Source organism: Opisthorchis viverrini (assembly GCF_000715545.1).
Source record: "Opisthorchis viverrini unplaced genomic scaffold opera_v5_1, whole genome shotgun sequence".
Taxonomy (NCBI): Eukaryota; Metazoa; Platyhelminthes; class Trematoda; order Opisthorchiida; family Opisthorchiidae; genus Opisthorchis; species Opisthorchis viverrini.
Window position 1 is genome coordinate 2,315,538 of NW_008751657.1, and position 22,276 is coordinate 2,337,813.

General features: G+C 42.0%; 2 protein-coding genes across 2 annotated transcripts in view; one reads left to right on the top strand and one right to left on the bottom strand.

Annotated features, from left to right (window-relative positions):
* Positions 1–514, top strand: part of T265_00033 (hypothetical protein) — a gene marked incomplete at both ends in the record, with an annotated part of 34,053 nt that extends 33,539 nt beyond the window's left edge. Inside the window, one exon of the mRNA XM_009163690.1 lies at positions 286–514. Within this exon, the coding sequence (XP_009161954.1) occupies positions 286–351 (66 nt within the window). The remainder of the gene's footprint in view (positions 1–285) is intronic.
* A 5,570-nt stretch (positions 515–6,084) lies between these two features.
* The window catches only part of T265_00034 (hypothetical protein), a gene marked incomplete at both ends in the record, with an annotated part of 82,312 nt that continues 66,120 nt past the window's right edge, over positions 6,085–22,276 (bottom strand). The window contains 5 exons of the mRNA XM_009163691.1: positions 6,085–6,530; positions 12,054–12,294; positions 15,242–15,545; positions 19,424–19,577; positions 20,397–20,543. Of these exons, the coding sequence (XP_009161955.1) occupies positions 6,385–6,530; positions 12,054–12,294; positions 15,242–15,545; positions 19,424–19,577; positions 20,397–20,543 (992 nt within the window). The remainder of the gene's footprint in view (positions 6,531–12,053; positions 12,295–15,241; positions 15,546–19,423; positions 19,578–20,396; positions 20,544–22,276) is intronic.

A 22,276-nucleotide genomic window follows, 5' to 3' on the forward strand; every position in this document is an offset into this window, starting at 1 on the left:
AAGAAAACAACTTAGTAACGTTATCGAAACAAGAAAGCGTGGATTTTTTATTATGAAAATTGAAGTGCTTTTGACACATGAAGCTACTTTTCTACTGTTTTCTTTCCTGACTACGTGTGATATACGAAAAGATATCAACAGACGGCACATGTTAGACCACTAAGGTTACTCAACAGTCGACGTCATATCCATGGGAACGGCTATTTTACCGTTTTGTGTGGCTAGGTTGTCACTTCCGCTCATATCTGTCGAGTAACACCCAGTTTACCCCTTTGTTAATTTCAGGATGTTTTTATCTTGCACACTCCTGGTGGTGGCGGTTTTGGTTCTCCGGATACTGTGGTTACCTAATCTCTTGCATTAGTGAACAGCCGTTCTCGTGGATTTACGCAGATGAGCTGTTTCTTCGCTCTTTCAGGCTTTCTACTACTTAGTCTTCACGAAACTTTGGTTCTTTATTTTTTTTTTTTAATTTGGATCTTTGATTCGTTCCAAATACATAGCAATTGTAAAACAGGTCATTCTCTGTCGTGTGTTCCCATATATTCGAAGTTGGATGGGTGGAAGGGAATCTATCATACGACAGAATTATCGGTGGTATTGTGATAACTGACCATGTGAACCAGAAGATGGCCGCGTGGTGACTGTGTGACGGTTCTCGTTTTTTTTTCACGGTTCGCTGCTCCCAGTGCCACTCGGAGTTCGGTCGAGTGCATCCCTTGCCTTCGCGCATCCAATCGTGACCTATAAAACAGTGGGCTTTCGTGGTAATGAGTTCCATCCACCACTCCATAGAGCCTTGGATTTGCCGGAAGTCCATTTTATCCCATTGACAGGTAACCCTCGCTATGCTTTGGTGCCGTAATCAAACAGATGTGCAATTCCACAGAAGACCTAGTAGCTGCCCGTGAACCTGCTTGGCTTCTGTGCTACTATCCGAAGATTCCATGTGAAGCGATTGCCGTACTACACGGTCACAGTGCGGTGGCGGTGCAGTTAAATTCGTCGTCAACACATGAACAAGAACTGAGCGTGCAACGGAGGCGCGGCTTGTGGGCTACTATTTTACTGATTGCCTGCACCAAATATTCCCTTTACAGTTAAAACTATTAGGTTGCTTTTCCACATGTTTCATATGTCAGTCATTCATGGTATCATTCAGAAGGGACGTATTATACGCTTTCTCAGGTCAAACTTTTGAGTTCACCGTCCGGTGAATTGCACGACTGCATTCGTCAATTGACGCTTTCGGTATTATCTAAATTCGATTAGCTCTTAAATGGAAGCTTTGATAATACCCAGACCGAGTAAAGCCAATCCTGTGGTATTCTCCCAATCGCCTCAATCTGTGTTGGGGTCCAAACACTCGAACGAGTAGTTTGGTGAGCATCAATTAACGCAAAAACTGACGATACTGCACTATGAAATACAGCTCCCGTAGCATTTCCAAGCATTTACGAATCCGCAATATAGAATCCCACGGTCTGGAACTCCAATCCACAGTGGGGTGAGAATTTTCGGGTAATCTGATCACTTCTGAAAACCAGGTAGTTAGGTCATTCATCAGAACGCTGCAAGCTCTACTGAGCTTACCTACTAAAATTCCGCAATCGAACTCTGAAATTTGCATTGCCTAAAAAGTCTCTACTCAGATTCCTTTGCTGGAAATCTATCGATGAACGGTCTAGTTCTACCCGAATGGACACTTAATCAGTTTTAGGAGAGCAATTAGAGGACAGAACAGTAAGTATTTCGTTTTTCTACCGTGTTGTTCGTGACACCAAAAACCTCAGTGTGAAAGTTACCGAACTGCCTGTTTTTTATAGACTACCCCCTGACTACTACCGACCACTATTCACTGTTCTTCCATCCACATCTGGGAGCTTGGAGTTGACACAAGCAAATTCAGCATTTGTATGGCTACGCTGAAGTAGCTGGTGTAAAAACGGAATATGGGTGCTATAACAGTAGGCGAGGCTGTAGTTGTGGGTTCCGGTTATTAAAACCTGTATGGGTCACTTTGTAATGCTTCCACTGGTTTTCTGGATGACATTTTGTCTACCGTCTCAATACCGTTTCGGAGTAGAAACTAACTCAATTCTGAACTCAGACGTTTGAACTATCATCTACTTGATGGGATAATGTACCCCCACAGGGTGTCAAATAGGTTGGGGACGGTACTACAAGCTGTCCAGTTTGGAACCACATGGTGCAGCAGTGTTTGATGTCAGAGGTGTGAACTGCTGCTTTGTTTCTTTCAAGTGCTTTGTCTTCCTACCTATTCGTAGCAACTAGAGGAACTGTTGAGTGTTCCACTACCTGACTGCATCAGATGTCTATCATCCCTTTGTCACCGCCAATTCAGTCGCCTTGTTGGGAACGTCTAGGCTTAATGTAAGCTAATGAGGCCATAGAGAAGATAGTAAGGAATGTCGGGGTGGTTATTAGACACTGTTGCACAAGTTGATAGCTCGGAACTATGAAGAACCAATAGATGAGGCTCAAACTGACTCAAGCTTTGAGCTAACTAGCCTAGGTTGGAAACCCCGGTGCCTAGGGGAGGCGACTGAATGACACAAGAATAACATAAGAAAACGTGCTCATTTGAGGTGCCTTATCTCACAATACAATCTGGCTGACCATACTGAACGACTATCGGGACTCTGACGTAAACCCCTAGACATGTGACTATTTATTATTGCAACTGGTAGGTACCAAGATAAGGTATTTGAAGAAAGAAACCCGTTAGTTCATTCCTTTAACCTCATCAAGATGTAGGCTTTCTTATGCCGCATGAATGTGCTAGGCTAACCAATCGTCATTCCTGATCTCAGTCTGTTTGACGCAATGTGTGATATACTAGCACAGTAATCCTATCATGTCCATGGTCCTACTGCTGGTTTGGTGGTCGCGGTCAACTAAGAATGGACGTATCATTAGAGGCTTTCGCCAAAATGGTACCATTGTGTGAACCTACAGTTTTGTCGCACCCAGTTTCTACTTTCGGGTATCTTTACAACAGCTGCTTTAGGCGGATTCTAATTTCGTTTTCTGAAGGCACGTGTAGCCTTGTGAGCGGAGATTAATTGATTCGAAGCACCATATTAGGAAGAACGGTTAAAAATAGGTCGCCTTGTCATTTCGTTGCAGGGCGTAAATCTCTATTGGCAGCTGGAGACGTCTTTCGATGAGGCTCGATGAGTCTCACGTTTATGATGTTCCTCAGGCGAATCCGCGTTGCACTGCATGTGTTATGAATCAGTTTCGCTCACACTATTTGTAAGACGATGGAGAACGTAATATCCGTTTCACTCCGTTTGAAGCCTATCAGTTAGGCATGGAACCCAATTTTAACTAGGCTTAACGTGTACTAGAAAACCAAACTAGTTTCTGTGTATCAGTGCCGCTGAAAGTGAGGAAATTTGCGGGCTAAATTTTTGCTTGGAAAACATTATAAACGAGAGATTTAGCCATTTCTCACATTGATATCATCCCAGTTTGCCTATGAGGCACTCTTCCACTACCATGGTCTCATGATAGATAGAAATTGGTGATTCCCATTGATAGTGATGGTGACCCGACCGGTAGGCCTTTGGATAACGTATTGGAAAGCCAGATGTACGAAGCGGGCATGGAGAAATTCGTGATGTTTGAATCGAACGTCTATCCAAAAGCTGATGGGTAGTACACGTGGCCTGACTTTGCATATAAGTGTCACAAAGACTATTGATCATGGGGGCTTTTGCAAACTTACCAACGTTGATTTTGGAGTACATGTATCGAGACGAACCGTAACATTCCCAGATTGGTTGAATTTTCACTCACCCATCAAACCTATCAGCCAGTGGAAGATAACTCTCAGTGCATATTAAGCCCTTAACATAAGGCTCCCCAGAGTAAATAATTATACGACTACAAATAATAATCCTAATCGTTCAGCCGTAACACACTTTTGGTGCCTAGCTGCCTCGCTGATCGAAGGAAGCACTGGGACTGAGATGCAACCAGGTTGCCGAAGACTAGATTGGAGCAGTCAAGATGCTGGGGTTGGGTTCTGACCTCAGACCATCCTGTCATTATGTTCGCTCCTTAACCATTCATCTATCTCGAACTGTTTGAGACTGTGTGTCCTACTTTCCAATTTACCTATTATGGGTAGGTAAAGTGAAGTATTCAGCCAATAATCAGCATATGTCAAGAAGTGAGTTGTTTCGCCACCAGAATTTTGTAAAGCCCTCATTCGAGATGTGACGAATTCGTTGTTTTTTCACATTCACGTGGCGTCGGGTCAATTGTCTTCCACAATCTATACATGAGATTGGAAACTGCCTGCCTTGATTAAAAAAATCGATCCTTTATAGAGCTAAACTATTCAAACATGTGGCCGGAAACTTCTGTAGTTACAGAGCTTTTTGATTATATTCATTTACAATCATACTAGAGATGTACGACAGTTGCGCTTTTTCGCCTGGCGTTGCAACGGATTTGTACGTCTCACACAGCAAGATAAGAGATGAAATTTGAGGGCATCTGAGCAGCAATAAAATCAAATGAAAACAAACAGAACTTCTACTCAGAACTGGTTCATTACTTCCACCGTTGAGAAATCTGTGCAAAAGTATTGCGAATCCAATCTATAAGTACACCAGTAGTTTCATGGAAGAGACTATTCATAAGGTTGCTGAAAACTCTTCGACAGCCCTCAGCAACCTTGTGAGTAGTTCCCTTCATAAAAGTATACTGCGGTATCTCGAATCATGAGGCGGCCTGCGTGCAGCACATTCAGTTGTAGAACGTCATAAACGAGAGATTCTGTTGTCTCTCGTGAAAACCAAAATGATTTGCAAATGAGTGTTTCTCGTACACCAGTAGTCGTTGCAAAGCACAAATCGGGACCTTAAGTGCAACATAGTTACACCATAGTTTCCAGAAGTCTGTACATGAAATCCGCATGGTGCATTTAGGGACTCTAATCTTACAGGAATCCTGTTCCACGATTAGGCAGAATACTAGGGCTATTTTACATACTGGGAGTAGAGTTCCAGAAGTAAATTATCCTATGTGATAGAGACATTCAAAGTCCATCTGATGAACTGTTATGCTTGGTCAGTGGTACTTTTGGTAGATTTAAGCCTACGTACGACATGAATGAAAAGGAGCATATGCATACCTTGGTGTGTATTTGGTTCAAGAGCTCCACGCTTGCTTGGTTTCTTTATTTCTAAATTGAACATCTGCCAGTAAGGCTATGGAATAGATGGTTTTTTTCACTTATCTTCAAGTGATCGTCCCCTCAACTACTGGGAAGAATGAAACTGGTGGAAACTTGAAGAATTAATTTCACTAATACAAATCTACTCATTCTTATCAACCCAGAGGTCTGCTACCTGCGGAACTACCCTTTTTTACTGTAGTCTCGCTTTAATTTCTCACACTACATCTCAACTTGGAAATAACTTCAAGGTGCTAACCAGTGATTGTAAGGAGTAAGTGTTTTAAACCTGTACTATGTTTGAAACTAAGGAAAATATAGGCACCCGACATTGCGCGACACCAACGCAGAGTTCACCCAAACCTTCAGCGGCCTTACTGTGATTTGACAATCAGTTTTTATACCCTGGTTTTTTGTTTTCCAGCACTCTGATTGGATACGAATTGTTGATAAAGTTAGCCGTTGCAGTTAGCTAAATATACTTGGATTCATTGGAAATAAGGCTGACGATGAAAAAAGTGTTTGCTGAAAAATCATTCACGGTGTTTTTCCACTCTGTATTAGTTCTTTCTAGTGTTTTGTTGAAACATTGAGAGCGCATATATTTTCTTCTTGAAGAAAGTCTGAATTAGGACAGTGAGTGATAATTTGCCGAAGAAATCACCCTTAGGGAAATCACAAGATCATGCTTTCCCTTTGATAATCACCGTTAAATGTGAATGCCGACACACCGTGTTATGACCCGTTTTCTATCGGACTGAGTTTGTTCGACAAGTTCTCTGAAATTTCACTTCATGCTTGCTGGCGACATTCGGGAGATTCACATTGTTCACCCGGCGCTAAGTCAAGAAGCGCAACACATTTGCGTGAGAGTTATATGTATTTATCCACTATATTCTATATAGGTGCCTGGAAGTCAGACAGATTCAGTTTTGGATAAATAACAATAAGCAGTTTCATTCGGGTCAGAAAAAACGGAAGATGACATCCAAAAATGCCATGTTTTGGTACTACTATTGACGATGTGCCCATTGACTGACGCTCACGTCAGTAATATTGACGGACAGCAAAATGAGTGTTGACAATGCCAATGATGCAGTGTATTCTCGACTACTGGAAGAGGGAAATATTGCGCTTCGGGAAAGACGCTAAATAGTGATCTGAGCGAGCGATCACCGAATCGGTTCTTGACACCTCTGGCAGTCGGCCATCTCAGCACTATATGGTTCGAGTTGAATAGTAACTTCGTGTACCAAATAACGCTTTCGTAGGAGGGTGCTTGCTTGATAAAGTATCTCTTGGGGATCCGCCTGGGGTTCTGTAATGGATGAATGGGAAGTAACACATTGTGATGGCGGAATTTTCGAGTTTTGTCTGTTATTGCCTAGAGTGTTTAGTATATGAGTCGCCGAAAATATCAATAGGTGAGGCTAGTTACCCTGTATTCTCACGTGCACTAGTTATTATTTATTGGTAGTTAATAGATATTCACATCCTTCCGAAGCTCCACAGGCATTGTAGATGAGAGAAGTCCACCCAAAATCCCGCGAAGGCTCAGTTAACAAACTTGCCTTTTATCAAGAAGTTACAGGAAGCGCATCTTTTGCTTTCCCAAAAAGGAGATACCTTAGCATTGTCTGATCTGGCAACAAAACCGTACATATTGTAAGAAGCTTGGTTATCTGCAGTTGCTAGGAATAATGTGTGATGGTCTTTGGTTCGTTCGCTGCTCTGAGCAATTTGATGGCACAGGTTTCATCACCAGTCGTGTTTATAGCAAGTGTAGTGAAGCGTATCAATAGGTCGGTCGTTGTGTGTTGAGTACTGGTGCGTCGGTGTTACCATTTGTGCTGCCAACCGATATTGACGTTTGATTAAGATTGCTTGTTCTGTCGGGCGGTCCGATTGGTGGCGTGTTATCAGTGTCCTGATGGATCGATGACCACACGACCTCTGGGCTTGCCCCCCCCTCCGCCCTCGTAATCTGGTTGCTGCTGAAACGACCTCTGTCCACGACCTCCAGTTTGTTCCAGTTTGTGAGCTATCTGAATCTGACTTCAATGAGTTTCTTCTTTCTTGGCTCTATCTGAGTAGGGATTTTGGTCCTTAGAATGTAGTAGTGCATATGAAACGTCTAGTTCAGTGCGTCGGTTGATCCAGTCTGTCGTGGACTACCATGCTTCAGAAATTCTCTTCCATGTCTCGTGTCTCCATATACCAAGATTTTTGCATTTTTCAGGTGGAATTATTTTTATCTCGGCCTTCATGTGTGGAAATCAAGAATAGATGGTCATCATGTCTCCTGACGGCAATGTAGTGTTCCTTTATTCATGTGCATAATTTCTTCTCGGTTTATCCAACATAGAACTGGTTGCAGTTGCTGCAGTTGATTTGGTATATCAACCCACCTTAGGGGACAAACCAACAACCATCTACACCACATGAGCTACTAACATTTTCCTCAATGGCAGCTAAATGTGACCTTGTTCATCGATCGGACAACAAAGGTGTAAACTATACAGGTTTGGTCAATACTATTCCGCCTGCCTTTCTAGAATTAACTTTAGCTAAACATATCTCCCACGTTATTTTATCGACAATCCGATTGTCACCAAACTTTTCGAAAGTCGAAGACTTTCTATTAAGTGATCAGTTAGTACTCAGATACGTATCAGTCATCACCACCGTTTTCAAAATACTTTTTCCATTACGATACACTATCGTGATTATTCCTAGTACTTTCCGGTTCCTGCCATCCTGCAGACGTTCATATTGTATCATGAATGGCCTAGCCAGTCACATACTCTGAGACAAAACATAAAACTTTGCGTTAATTTCGCATTCAAGAATCCAGTGGAGGAATCCTGTTAGCGCTCAGACACCTGAACTGTATTGAGCATAGAATACATCATCTGGCGATTCGGTCAACAGGACGAATTTCCGAAAAATGGAATTCAAAGCTCAACGCTACAAGACACCATTTTTGTTTTGATGTCTCTCCCACCATGTCTGCCACAATGTGGTGCCTAGTGACACCATTCCTTAGAGTATCATATTCGGTTTCTGTGACCCCCTATGATGAATGTGCTTTGATAAAATTATCTGTCTGTCTGTCCCCCCGATTAAGCTTGAAGCAGATGTGTCGACTGGGCTCACTCCAATCGTCAGAAGAACTAACTCAACAAATCTGACTGCAAAAGTGAGGTTTCTCACCGAAGACTTGTGCTAGAAGTGGCTACTCAAGGTTAGTTAATGGAGTGTGATAACCCTAGGACATGCTTCCTAGCAACAGGATAGTTTGATAAGTGTGCTGATGATTTTTAAACGTGTGCTAATCAAAGTAAGTTGTTTGCTTTAGTTGAAATATCCTCAAAACTGCGCAACTGTAAACGGCATAATGAAAGAACAGGTACAGCGTTATATTGGCTACGGGATATCAAATTACCAGTGTATGATACGATGCGTTTCCCTAGCGCAGTCGTTGCTGGGCTCGAAACTATTGCTAAAGTCTACACAACACATTCTGATTCGAACACCGCCTATCGATGAGTATAAACCAAAACTGTTGTCACGAAGATGCACGCGATGCAATATCTCAGTTAAAAATAAGGCAGAGTGTGCCGAAATGCTCTCTAGCATACAGATCTGGTATACTCAATAGACAAATAAATATAACCTAGGTGATCCGAACGAACCAGGTCAACTATACAGTATATATATATATATATGTATAATTTAAACACAAAGGCTACATCGGCCTAAAAGTAATGTTAAATCAGTTCCCGAGAAGCTCACCCCTTTAGCTTACCAAAAACGGTAGACAGCCTCAATCACACCGAAGTCCGCATTATATATAATATATATGTATAATTTAAACACAAAGTCTACATCGGCCTAAAAGTAATGTTAAATCAGTTCCCGAGAAGCTCACCCCTTTAGCTTACCAAAAACGGTAGACAGCCTCAATCACACCGAAGTCCGCCGTCCAGTTCTGAGTAGCCGTTGATATGATTCATTCCAACTAACCATTAGGTTTAACAACATAATTACTCCAGAACGACCAATTTTTAGGCTTCATATGGTGGATAATTGGGATAAACCAGCTAACTTCCGATGAGTGGTCAGATGGCCTAATCATATCAAGTCAAACTACTGTAAGCTGGATTTCCAGCAAAAGCAATCACAGTTGATCTAAAAAAAGCGTATAGAAAGGATGGAACACAACGTTATACATATACTGTTCATCCAACTAGGTGCAGTATCTCAAGACTGCACTTCAAAAGTCCACTAGCAAACAGGCAGCAAGCTATTTAGGAGCAGAGTCTGTAAAGTTGCTGTACAAGCAGAGATGAGTCCGACATTTGACCGAGTGATGGAAGTTGGAACGGCTTGAGCAGAACATTCGTGGCCTTCTTATTCAAAAGTTATAACTGTGCTTGCTGATCACAAATTTGATAAACAAATACTTTGATATTTTACCAAATGGCATGCTCCAAGGACAGTACACTGAAGAAGTAAACTTTCCGGATAGTTTAATGAATACCACGAGAGAGCATTGGAACTATGGTATGACTATACGATTCCTGAAGGAGTATTCGTTTAGAAAAATTAGTGTTTTCTTCCAGAACAGTCAGCACTGACCTGAATGAGCAAATCTTCGACTTAGATAATCACCGCTTCAAAAGTGCGCCACATCGGTGTAAATATTATCTTGCAACATTCAACCAGCTCGAAAACAATTTTGTTCACAGCTTATTAATAAATTATATATATATATATATATATATATATATACTGAACATCACTGGAATGTCAAAGGGTTTTGAAAAAATAGTAAAGGATGCGGTAATCCTAACAAACGCAGTTCGTTACACATTCTAAGCCACTTCGGGCTCGACAATTGGATGAAACGAAATGAATGGTGTGGCGTTCAGAATTGAACATAATCCACCATATGGTTTGCTACTAGTCATGTGGTGGAAGGTCAGGAAATATGAACTTGCTATCCGAAGGTCGCAGATTACTGAGAAATCCGAAGGACGCACAAACCGAGAACTGCTGTTTTTGACACGTTTTATTAGGAACAAAGTATGTGCACACCGCTTTGTTCGTGTACTTATTCCTATCCTTCCTCTTTGATGGGAACCAGCAGTCCAGTAACTTGAATACCCTAGTTTCGTTGGTTATTCTATGTGACTCACCATCTTCAAAAATTACCATCGTTCTGCGTGAGGTATAAAGCTTGATGTATATCACAGACTTCATGTTAACGTAATCATGTCTGAGGATAACACCGAGAAAACTCCTTTCATATTTGCTAATCATAGTTAGGTGATCTGTGTTGGATCTGAAAGAAGCCGCTCAGTTTTCTGGTCATTCGCTTAGCCAGTTGCTGCACTCTTCTCCAAAGCAACCCACGGAGTACGAACCTGTTGAAATTCCTGCAGAATGTAACTTGACCTCATTATAATTCCTCCACTCGTTTGCTCACACTACCCATGTACTTTGGAGAGCCACTTGCTTTGTTCATCTGTACCCGTCATTCGCCTTACCGCAAAGGCTGTCCCGTCCTACACTGGTATTTGTGCGCAGCTGACCTAATTGCCCATATGTGCTCGTGCCCCGCTTGTGGACCCTGCCCTGACTTGTTCTCTCATGGTTTCCGTGTGATCGCACCGCCAATCAGAATCACGGGACTATCGTCGGAGGAGACGGCTACACCCCACACTACGGAGCTCACGTTCTGCTCGCCATTGTTTGGTGTGCGGACCCTAACACTGCGCTGTGCGGTCAGTGACAGACTTGTGCACCTGTTGACACCACGGACTTAGACAATTGAGGTTTGCATACGTTTGTGTAAACAACACTGCAGATCTTTGAACATAGTTCTTCCTTTTGGTTTCCGGGATCGTTAAATCTGCGACTCATAGTTCCGTATCTAGAACCTCGAAAAGCCCTCATGTATTATTCTCAGTGGAGAAATTATGTGAGGGCTGCAATTTGATTTTAACGGGTGACTCAATTGAATCTAGCCGGAAATCTCGTTTACGCTCTTTCTTCACATTAACGTGCTGCACGAGGTTGTCTCATGCTTCAGTTGGTACGACGTCTTGGATATCTTGGATGTCTAGAACACGCCACACACGGGGTGGCTAAAACTCCTTGACAGCCCGCCATTGGTGGTGTCCTTAGGGGGCTCATCAGGTAGGCGAGACCGCTTCAGCTTGAAGCGTAATGTCCCTTGTAAAAGCCAAACTAGTTTGTGAATGAGTGTAGTTCGCGAATTGCGTCCATTTTGGGTTCAAGTAGAACAGGGGGTTGACCGAAATTAGGGGACTGTAGGCATCACACTTCCGTCGACGGTGTAGAGAGGTCTGATAGTGATTGTCGTTTGTTCATACTTTCGTACTGAAAACTGGTTTCAGGTCCACTATAGAGTCAAAGTTGCCACCTGAAATATCTCCATCTCTGATAAACCCAAAGTATCATAAATGATATTCGTGAAATAGACTCAGGTGAATCCGAGTTCAGCTGCAAAATGAAAAAAAACAACGAACAATTATTCGTGGAATAGCTATCTTGGCTAAATGCTGTCCCACTCTCTTCCTATTCACCAACTCGCGTAAACAAAATAATCAATACTACGGGTTTCGTTGTCGTGATCTTCAATCGGCCGTTCGCTAAATTCAGGTTGCACGTGATCAACTACTTGAACGAAGTTTTGCTCAAACCAGCACTTCTAAATGTCCTATAAGGTGCCTATACAAACTAGATTCATCCATACGTTGAGGTAGTCATTGGCATTCATTTCCTGTAAGATTGCGAAAACACGGTGACCTACCAACAGCCAAGTGCACCGAAACAGCTGTTTTATTCATTGTCAAACTCCACATCCGCAAGTTGTGCAATTCCACCACACCGGGCACATCGTTAAGAGCGTTCTTCACGTCGTTGAAGTCCAAACCACGCGGTGTGGCTTCCATTAGAACACTTAGTGCATCTCGGAGCACGTTGATTGTGGTGATTAAAACGAGGATTGAGAATAAGAAAGTGCAAATCGGATCGACCACTTTGAGTTTAGGCTAGACAGGAAGGGAAAAGAACAGAAACATAACGATTACGTTACTTACCAGTCGCTGAGACAGAAACTGATAATTTCTCATTCTCAGAATTTTTGAAAGTAAATTGTGAACCGCAAAGCGTGTAAAACAGATACGAAATAGCAGATACACCAAGACTCTTGGATAGGTCTCTCGTAACATGACCCGGTCCCTTGGTAACCTCCGGGTGAGGTTTGTATGTCTGGCATATACTTTACTTCAGATTCCTTTGTTAGGTTCCATGATAAGAACGGTAGGGAAGACACCACCGAATGTGTATCCATTTTGCGATACTAGCTAACTAACCCAAAATCCGGAAGAAAATGGAAACTATTTATCATGAGTGCTCATATATGTATTGGAAGTCCCTATTCCGACAATTGTATACTCTATCAGGGAAGAACACTACACTCCTCCAGCAATGAAATGAAAATTTTGGGCGCGATCTTTAAACTTATTACGGAATGTTAATAAAATATTATGCGTGATTGAGCGGGGAATCGAATCACGGTAAATGTGACAATCAAGACGCTGAACGCTTTTGGATTACCACATCCGAATATGCCAGCTTGGTCATGCTTGAGTGAGGTAACTGGTTCAGTCAGCGAATAGAAGGACGGTTCAGTAACCGATCTGGTTATGAAGAATGACTGCCCCGCCTGTCAGGGTTTAGCAGTTAGGCAGAACCACCGAATGCTGAAACCTACTGGACAATTTATGATTAATTGTAGGACCTGTCAAAAGCAAGGTACAATACATTACACACCACTGACACCCAGCACCTAACTGACCCGGGGCATGGTGATGGACAGTACGGATAGCTCCAGTCAACTTCCTGAAGTATACGGTCACGCACAATGAAATCCTTTGAGGCAGTATTAATTAACCATTTTGAGTCTGCATAGTGTACCCTAGAAGATTCAAGAGCTTCTCTGAAATTGCTTTGATTTCACTGGTTGATTATGTTGGTTCAAACTCACGTGAACGATTTTGAAAAAAATTACGCATACCTTACCTAAAGCCGGTTTAGATATTTTCTGTGCAGTGGCTGACGGCGCTTAAAATGGACTGTTCCTCAAATATTGTTTTTCTGAATTACCTGTTTAATTCGATCGGGAGACCACTATGTTACAAATGATGTGTTAAGTGTAGACTGTCCCCCTTTTCAGATGCCACCGATGAGAAATTCAGGTAACAGTTCAACTGCTGCAACTAGTAATGTGGTAATTGATGTAGTTTTCAATTCTTCAGCATGAATGACTACCTGTGAAAGGAGAAAAGCTCACCGCCCTTCTTTGCTGTTTGTTAGAGAACACCAAATAAAACCGTTACAAACTATCGGACATGAAAGTAAACCTCATTTTCACCTTGTTTTCCAAAACTGAATCTGTCTTCTTGAAAGCGTCCAGTTGGATTTTCCTGAATATTCATTCACTATCATGCTGTTGTAAACGAATGCTGCTGAGCAGCCCCACAAATTCCGACCTTCCATTGGACGTGAAGCGTATTTACAAGAAAACCACATACTAGTTGCATGTCTCATCACTAGTATCGGTCGTCACACTTGTAAACGTTGCCCCTGTGTTGTCCGCCTGTCCCTTTCAATAAGGATCTACACCGACCAAAACAACAACCACTCCCTGATTATGGTTTCTGTTTGTGCATGGACGATAGAAGAAAGTTCGTAGAGAAGTATTAACCATCTCATCCAATCAAAAAGTTCAGATGTAGTCCCATTCAATTTAGGGCGCCTTAGTTTATCTGAGACATGACTTAGTGACATGTTTGGTTTGGATCACCCACCACAATTCGGTACTCATCAGTACTGTGTGCAGGCACAGCGGACACTACCTGCTATTCTGCTGCTGAGTAAATGTTGAGCTCAAGTGATCATGCAAACATTGACTAATAGTGAACAGGCCCAGTAATCGAATACCGATCATCTTGAAAAACAGTTTCAATCCAGATCTTGCCCCGTCCGGCATAGAGTTCCAGTGAGTTTCTCCCACAAACCCAAGAAACACACCCTCAGTTTAGTACGAGGGGAAATGTCTGAAGGAAACTTACCAGAATCTACCCATTTTAATGTTACGGGAGCCAAAAGATATGTATCTTAGCTGGAGAAAGATAAGAATCACTAAATTTAAAGCTGAAAGCTCTGCAATGTGGGCCCAATGAAAAACTTAGTGATTATTTAGGGACACTAACACCGAAAGTAAAACTCATGAGTTTAAGGTGACAGGGTCGGTTGATCGTATGCATACCCAACCGACGGCTATTAAAGTAGGCACTGTTTCTATTCCGAATTCTCGTAGCTGAAAAGCTTGTGGTGGATAGGTTGTGACTTTGAAACGCTGTGGCATCTTTTCGCCACCTTGGTCGGAGCCGAGTCACTCCTCTTTAAAGGTGACTACAAGCCCTGGGGAACATGACACGTGACTTTGACGACGCAAGTTTAGCCACATTAATGACATCTTACTTAGCAATATTGCTCAGGTACGCTTATTTTGTGGATGATCTAAACTGTAAGTACGTAGTTTTTACCGTCTTTTCTGCGGAATGATGAGCGTTTTCGCCAATTCGCCTCTCCATTATTCACTGGGGCATTCCTCCTCACGACAGTTGGGCGAAAACACTGGTAACCCGTTTGTTGTTGTTGATGACGATGACGATGAGAATGGAGTGACTTGCGTGTCTCGTCCCACACGCTGACGTTAATTTTTTATCCTTCATTGGTTTGAATAGACCATTGTATGCTTTAGACAAATGCAAATGCCTTTCTTTTTCTGCCTATCATATTATTACGGTCCAAAAGACCACCATTTTGTTCGCTCCTTTGCGGTTCTGGTGTAAGTACGTGCAGACAAGACAGGGTAGAGGAAAAAATGAAGACATATATGACCTCTCTGAAATGTCATAACAGACTTACGCGAAAGTAGATGATCATGGCAGCAATCATGACCCCCACGCTTTGCACCAGGTCCCCGATGACATGAATGAGAGCTGCACGGACAGTGATATTCTGGCGTTTGCTTTCTTGCTCCAATTTTGGACTGACTTGATGCACATGCTCACCACCATGCCCATGTTGATGACTGTGCTTTTCATGGTCTAACTTGGTTCCGTTTGCATGAACGCTTTCATGATTGTGACTAAGTGCAGTCAGCGGTGAGGTTTCTTTCGGAGCAGCATGGCTGTGCCCATGACCGTGGTCATGAAGGGTCAGGAGCATACTGTTTTAAGGGTGGGGGTGGAGACAAAATGGATTTTTGAAACTGGCAGATGTGAGATCTGTCCTTCAATATGGCTCATGAAAGTCAAAATAAGTTATTTTAAATTTCATGTGCGTCAGAACAAAGTAGATTATCATCAATTTAAGACCTAAAACGAATCGAAAGGCCGGACCTCTAAAAGTGCTTTCCAGGTTCGTCAGTCTGGAGTACACCAGGATCCATAACATCAGGATGATTGCTTACTAGTGATATCTGAGGCTCACTTATATCCTCCTCGCTTTTAATGCGATCAAAGAAAACAATTTCCTTACGTTACTCTCAAAATCTACACAACATATCACATTATTATGGAAAGCTACAAACGGATAATGATTCTGCTGCGTCTGTAATCCGTTGTCACATATTTACCATTTTCCCTGAAATTAAACTACATTTTGTAAATGTCGTATATATTTTATCATGACGTTTGTCCTAATGTTACCAATACACAATTTTTGTCGCGGCTTGCTGACTTCTTGCTGAATCATTGAATTTACGCTCCGTTGAACCGTTTGCTGACCACTGAACCAGTGGGACTAGATCTATATTTTGGTGTGAATTATTGAAATTCACATTAACTGCCCCGTGACATTTTTTAGCTGCGAATAATTTTTCCATCGTGGAATATGCCACTCACACGTGAATCATCGGTGGAAAATTTCTACAAGTGGATATTTCCTTCACAGCCGGTCACCTCATTGGAATCGGTGTAGTGGACTGTTGGATCTACGCATTCGTGAGCCCCTGGCGACTGCTATTCTTGTTGTGATTTTGTGATTTCGTACGGGTTACTTTGCTTGTTCATTTGTCCGAACACGCTGATAAGGTCATAGTCCACTACAATCCTGGCCAATAAGGCTCCATATCAGTAAGAATTTTGTATGTCAATAGGCGTGCTTCCACAAATTTGGATTTATCTATGCACGACCATATATATAATCTAGCAGATCACTCTATATAGTTTGGCAAGTACTCCGATAACAAATTTGCCATTTGAAGAGGTGGAAATTAACCTGCCAAAATTCCGGCGCCAAAAGAGTGGACATAGTCAGTGCGCGCATTCTGACACTACCAATACGGCTAAAGTATATTTCATCTGGAGAGAAAAGTCGAGAAGGAAGATGACTGACACCTCTGCCAAATTTCTAAATCTGGTAACTTGCGGACTTAATCTTAGCTAGCGCCTGGTTTGTGACTTGACTCGAATTTCTTCACCGCTAGACTAGAGAATTACAAGGGGAGTCAGTCTTATTTATCCTAAAATCCACCATGAGCACGCGAGCTAAAAGGAAACCAGAACAATAATGGTCACATTGCTGACTTATGTAGGATTGTACAGGTTAGCAGTACCTTAAATCTTCATGATTTGGAGAGTATAGCAAGCTGTGGAACACCTAAAGTTTCACGGTATTCCAAGATCCTAAGGAAAAATGAGAACAGGATTTTATACTACAGTGCAGGATTTTCGCTTGATTTGCTGGACGAAAGTGAGTGGGCCATGCAGAGGGCAGCGACGGCTAGAAGTTGGACGGAAGTTAGTGTGTTGCCAACCTACCGCGGACACTAGAATCCTAGGCACCTCATCCTTGATCACACAAGAGTTCAGAAGTCCTATTTCATTTGAGGCTATTGTGCCACCTAGGTTGACGTGAGAAAAAGAGGGTTTGAAAATGTCAGACCGCGAATAAACTAATTAATTAATCCAGAGGTGACATTAGAGGCGGTGGAGAAAGCGATGTTGGTCTTGGTAAAGTAGAGGGACAGAGAAACGTGTAGACAAACGAAAGGAATGAGTTTTGCCACATTCGACCAATCCCAACCAAACATACTCAAAACGTCGACTACTGATGTGTTGGAAGCCTGTACTTGGTCGCCAGATCGACAGCAACTCCTCAGACAGGTCCCTGAATGTGTGTAAATAAATGTACTAATGGAGGATAGCCTCGTCTAAATATGTATGAATGCAGAAAGGGATAAAGGCATAACGCGTATGGTAAACAAATCGGAACCTAACAACACTAGCTCTGACGCTGAGTGTGCCTTAAATTATTATCGATTTGAGCTTCTACAGACCGCCTGTTCATAGACTGACCAGTCCAACTGGCCACCAGCGGTAACGGGCCGCATGTGAGAGGGACGCTCCGCTCAACCGAAAGCTTTTGAGACATCTAGGAAAGTCAATTCTGTTTCGTAAAAGACGTCTGAGTAGCCGAATACACATAAGCAACGTACGCCGACGGACCATTGGCACAAAATTTGCGACTAATTCATGTTGGTGGACGCCGTCTGGAGTCTAGTTTTTTTTTAAGATCAAGTAGAAGCAGAAAAACCAGCATCGGGAGCACATGTAATGCTAATGAGTCTAGAACTTTCAAATGCGTGTATAGAGAGGGGATATCAATTTCGTGGTATGTCCGAAGAACAGAGTGGAAAAGAATTTCCGCCGCGTGCTTTGTAACGTCCGTAACTTCAAGTCCGAAATCATTTCAGTGAATGATATTACGGCCCTTCATTTAGGGACGTACATAGGGAACCAGCGTAGACAGGGTAGGAATTGAATCCAAAGAGCTCTGCACATATCCGACAAAGGCAAGTATTTTCGAAAACCGAGCTCCATAGACTTAGTTAAATTGCAGCAGAAGATTGTGTGACATGGTGTAGGCTCACCAACATATGATTTGCTTGAAAGCGGTGGCCCGTTGATATTTGTGGTGAAATACACCAAACAAAAAGAGGCAAATAATTTAGTGGAGACTACTCATATGAAGACTCTTCGACAATAGCTTTACGGATTCTACAAAAGCCGGTGTAATTTGGCCAATCATTCTTCTCCCATAAGAGTTGATTGAATACAGGATTTTTTGAAAGGACCATATGTGTATCGGCATCGTAAGCGCCTCTCACGGCCAAATCAAACAGTACACGTCAGTTTGATTGTATATGCAGTGCAAATATATGGGGGGACAATGAGGCATCTCCGCGCATGCGTAAATGCGAAACACCTAAATAGTGAAAGTCAAAAAAGATCTGGATACTTGATTCCGCCGCGCGTTATTTATTTCGGACGATTAACACTTTGAGACAGGCTATTGGTAACCATGAAAAACGTTTTGTAAAATGATTCGGGATGCATCAAGCGAATGAGGCAGTCGATGTTGTGTGCTGACAATGAACACCTAAACAGTCAAGGCAGACAGTAGGGAAGCTTAGAATGTGGCATTCAGGAGATAGAGTATTTTAAATATGTCACTGCTAATGAAGGATCGAAAAGATAGGCTGCGTGCGTTTGACTGTGTTAGATATAAATTGAGCCCCATAAATTGAAGATCTAGTATGCAGGTATGGAGGAGAATCGACAGATTAGCAGAAAGGAGAGATCCAAACCCCATCTTTCAAACGTGAACACCGGTTGGAAAATCAGCCGGGGAATGGAGATGAAAGTTGTCCCTTTGACGAACAGGATGGTTGAGGGAGGATAAGAGCTGATACACTAAGCTGACGGTAACGTGCAGACGGCAAATTTCGCAAAATGGAGATTTGGTTGTTCGAGTAGCTTGTGTGTGGTCCTTTTCCAATGCTGTGTGGCAGGTCGGACAACCCAGGTCGGGGGCTGGAAATGACCAATCGCATAGGCTGTATGTGGTTGGTCGGTTAAAAATTCGGTGTGGTTGTATTATTTGCGTGGCACATATGAACGACAGGTCCTTATATAATAGATCGAAGGCCACCGCAACAATTATGACTAATTTCATTATAAACCAAACAATATAGAGTAGGGTAGGCCAGAGTGGAATGATAATTTGACATCATTCTCTCTACACACTTGACTTCGGACTCACATGATATTCACTCCAACTCCAACAGCAGAGGTGATAAGCATAATTTTCCCATCTATATCATAATGGTTGTTCATTATCCGCATCACAGCGAGGTAGACCAGTATGCCAGTGACCAACCAGATCATCAGCACGGAGGCCAAAGCCCCGACCACCTCTAAAAGTGATGAGGGAAACAGATTGTGAAAAACACGTCATTATGGAGTAGTGAGGATTTTGGGGACAAAAGATACAATTATGAGCATACAATGTAGTGCGAAGTCATTGTCTAGCTAGAAAAGGTCAAATGATTGTACTAAGGATCCTATTTCATTTTTGTTCCAGTGAAATAAAAATCTCTCACTTTAAGGCTTTTGTCGATCTACAGCTGAATGCGTGTCATACCCGTCACGCTAACAAACGGGTGACCTTGGTATACATCAGCCGATGTTCTTAATCAAACTTTTATGTTCAGGCAGGAAATAAAATTGATCAAAACTCAGCTGATACACTGAGCTGCTGAGCTACAAAAAGGATAAACTGATGGTGGGCAGTCGAACAGATTTCGGTTATTTTTTAAAGTAGTTGATCAGCTAAGCATAATATAGTCCACTTTCACAATATGCGCGCGGAGTTCGCGATTTTTTTCAACTTCTTTGTGGTTTGCGGTGGCTCGGACTTGATTTGTAAGATGCTAGCCAAACATCAGATTGTGATTTACAGGAGGAATACTTTTCAAACCCTTTGTTAGGTGCGACAGGTTTATTTAGCACTAAAGCGATTATTTCACTGCGAAAGGGGCAAATGCTCAAGACAGTAAATGAGATGAATTCGAGGTCATTCCTTCACCGGCCATATAATTCTAACAAACAGGTAACTAACAATTAGTTCACCAAAAGTAGTTTGTCTTGACCACGTTGACCGACTAGTCTCTTATCTTTAGACCAGGTCAACAGAAGAGTTGTGGAGAAGATATGGTGGTATAAATTGTACAGACCTGCTCGATGCCATCCAAAGCTCATCTTTTTCGTGGAGGGTCTCTGGGCAAGGAACAAAGCAAGTAGGCTGATCAAGAAACTTGCGAAGTCTGTTAAAAGATGGGCTGCATCTGTCATGATCGCTAGACTCTGAGCCAATGCACCACCTGAAAGTAGAAGAGATGAGAACTATCGTTTAATAGATAAAGTTTAATAGATAAATTTTAATAGATAAAGATTAAATTACAAGCAGTATGTCTGTAGTGATCATCAAAATGATCAATGCGCAAAGAAGCAACTTTTTAGGCTCTCAGAGGAAGTGTCGTCTACAATAATCCTTCAGCACGTGCGAAACAGGATAAACAATACAGTTAATGCAGACCAATACGAGAAACATCTGCAAAATTTCAACTTTACTTAATAAATAAATGAATGAATAGATAAACAAATAAATAAATATGCCCCATTTAGATTACACATTTGTTGTGCTGATAGCCTGTTTCCATGGTATGAAGTAAACCAGGTGAATCTGAAGCACATGTAGAATGTTGTTTAGCTTGTGGTTGTTTCTGGGTCAATTTAAACAATCTGTCAGCTAGATGTACGAATATTCTTTGTCAGTTCCACTGCTCTAGATTCGCCTTAGCCACAGATGCAATGGTGCATAACACGGGTGACAGAGTGCTCAAATCAGCTAGGAAAACTAGAATAGGACGTCGTTGCTCGAGCAGCTGAGATGAAGCACAGGGTGCCAGTGGACAGGCTCAACACAGAGCTGTCCCACACTTTTTTCCTTGCTCTTGAAATTTCGAATTTAGTAACCTTTCTCGGAAACCTACCGCCTTATTTGATCATGGCTCTTCCTACCATGTTCTTTAGCTTTCACCCTCACAAATGAATCCACACCACTAAGTTTGTGGTATTTTCATCTTTAGAAATATGCTTTGTTTAGGACGATTTCACTGGCCTTTCTCTGTAACCTATTTAAATAGAGCTCTGTCAAATGAGAAGCACACTCATTTGAAAATCAGTTTGGTTTTCACGAGAGACTCAACTGAATATCTCGTTTAAGATATTTTACAACTTAATGTGCTGCACACAGGCCGCCTCATGTTTCAGTCGGCACGATATTCGTGATATCGTAGTATATTTTGATAAAGGAAACCATTCACAAGGTCGCTGAAATTGATTTGCAAATGAGTGTATTTCTGGAAAACAGTCCAATTTGGGCTCAAGTAGATCATAAGATTGACGGGAACTTCGGGTCTGCGCCCATCTGGTAAGTCCCAAGAAGGGCGAAACTGGTCGTGGGCTGCCGAAGAGTTGTCACCAACTGTGTTAGTAGTTTCCTCAATGAAGATGTCAAATGAGGTTTTCCTGAGCTCACTGTGAGCACTACGATGTTGATACTTTTAGTTCTGACAAAGTTTACTTCTCTTTGAGACAAGGGACTCCAGAAAAAATGTATAACAACGTGTTGAAGACAGTGAAAAGATAGTTAATGTTCACCTTAAAAAGGGTGGAACTGCGTCTATTGAGTAGAATGATTCATCCAATTCTTCCATTAATCTTACAGGAGTAAGCAAGCGTGAATGGCAACGTTTACGAAAAATCTGGTGAGATAAGGGGTGTGAACAAGGAATTATTTTTGATATTTTTATGTGACTTATCAAGGTGAACCAAGTGCGAGGATACCCCATTAATCTTAGTAAGCAAGCGTGAATGGCAACGTTTACGAAAAATCTGGTGAGATAAGGGGTGTGAACAAGGAATTATTTTTGATATTTTATTTTGACTTATCAAGGTGAACCAAGTGCGAGGATACCCACAACAAAAACATTGCGGCAAATAAGTTCCTATATATATATATACATATATATATATATATATATATGTATAT